This window comes from Amblyomma mixtum, chromosome 3 (genome assembly GCF_055824585.1).
Source record: "Amblyomma mixtum isolate Tamu chromosome 3, ASM5582458v1, whole genome shotgun sequence".
Classification (NCBI taxonomy): domain Eukaryota; kingdom Metazoa; phylum Arthropoda; class Arachnida; order Ixodida; family Ixodidae; genus Amblyomma; species Amblyomma mixtum.
In genome coordinates this window covers 427,343,707-427,345,052 of record NC_143014.1, presented here as the reverse complement: position 1 = coordinate 427,345,052, position 1,346 = coordinate 427,343,707, and the positions used below count along the sequence as shown (strand labels likewise).

At 58.1% G+C, this 1,346-nt stretch overlaps 1 protein-coding gene across 1 annotated transcript; it reads right to left on the bottom strand.

Moving 5' to 3' along the window:
- Positions 1–391: 391 nt before the first annotated feature.
- On the bottom strand, positions 392–1,346 carry LOC149358001 (vacuolar protein sorting-associated protein 4B-like). Its single transcript, XM_089576712.1, has 2 exons — positions 516–1,346; positions 392–463 (listed from the first exon to the last, which is right to left on the bottom strand). Exons 1-2 carry the CDS (start codon positions 1,344–1,346, stop codon positions 392–394), a joined length of 903 nt encoding a protein of 300 aa, XP_089432838.1.

Here is a 1,346-nt window from a genome sequence, read left to right as displayed (position 1 = left end):
TGCATGGTGAAAGCATCAGTTTCAAGCTAGATACTGGCTACAGCAAGAATAGTGTGAACTTGCACGCAATGTGGCTTCCTGGATATAACCTGCTAGCTCAGCTGTCTAGGTCCAAGAGATCTCTACAAGACATAGCATACAGCGTGTGACAACTAATTAGAGCCATCAGTAACTGCAAAACATAAGAATAAAGTGAATGAAAATCAATAAATGAGATGCAATGAGAAAGCACAGAAGTCACGACACCCTTCATTATTGAGAAAAAAACCAGTGAATAAAATTAGCACGGCATTCAACCTACAAAGGAATACATTCAAGAAGGGTACAGAGGTAAACAACAAAGTGAACAATAATAATAATCATAACAGCTGTAAGAAAGAGATTTGGGGTTTCACACCAGCTGCCTGAGCAGGCGCAGCCGGTCGGCCTCGTGCGGCAGGGGCGAGTACAGGACGAGCTCGAACTGGGTGCGCACGTCGTCGTCCAGAAGCCAGGGGGTTGACCACGCCCATCACGAGCACAGCGGGGCCCGAGCCCCCCTTGGCCGGCGGCAGCCGAGTCACGCGCTCCAGCCAGGCACACTTGAGCCAGCGAAGCCGCTCCTGGTCCCTCGGGGACTTCGGCAGACCGCAGAGGGCGTCCAGGTCGTCGAAGAAGAGCACGCACGGGGCCCGGCGCAACGCGTCGTCGAAGAGCAAGTGCACCAGCACGACGTCGCCACGCAGGCGACAACTGCTGAGCAGCATGGGCGTGGACACGTAGTAGACCGTGGCCCCGGAGCTGCGCGCCACGATGGCGCTCACCAGGCACGTCTTGCCTGTGGCTGACGGGCCGTAGAGCAGCACCTTTCGCACGGGCTGACGCTCGGGCGAGCGTGGTCGTCGGCGCGTCCGGCAAGGAGCCAGGCCCGCCTGACGGAGGACCTTAGGCACCAGCCCCACATGGCCAATATCGCTGCAAGGGCTGTAAGAGGACTTTCCGAGGACGAGCACTCCTTCCAAGTGACAGTTCATCTCATAGTCTGGGCGCTTGAACAGCGCCGCCTCTTCCTCATCCTCGTCTGATTCCGAATCGGACTCGTCCGGCTTGGCAGCAGTTGCACCTTCAGCGCCCTCCTCGATGGCAGGAGCGGGGCGACAAGGCGTCGCGTAGTCCTTCAGCTCCCGCAGCCGACTCATGCAGCTGGTGCAGCGGACCCGTACCTCTCGCAGTGCTTCCATGTAGATCCCGCCAGCCAGCGCGTAGAGAGTGACCGCCTTGCTGAGGTTGCCTTCGACCACTTCGGCACGCACCGCCCGGAGAACCTGTTCCTGGGCTTTCTTCATCAGCGACTCCAGCTCGGCCAT

Coding starts and splice junctions, on each gene's coding strand:
- LOC149358001 (XM_089576712.1), bottom strand. CDS start 1,346: ATGGCCGAGCTGGAGTCGCTGATGAAGAAAGCCCAGGAACAGGTTCTC. Junction 464..515: donor GCTCGGGCCCCGCTGTGCTC/GTGATGGGCGTG, acceptor GTGCGCACCCAG/TTCGAGCTCGTCCTGTACTC.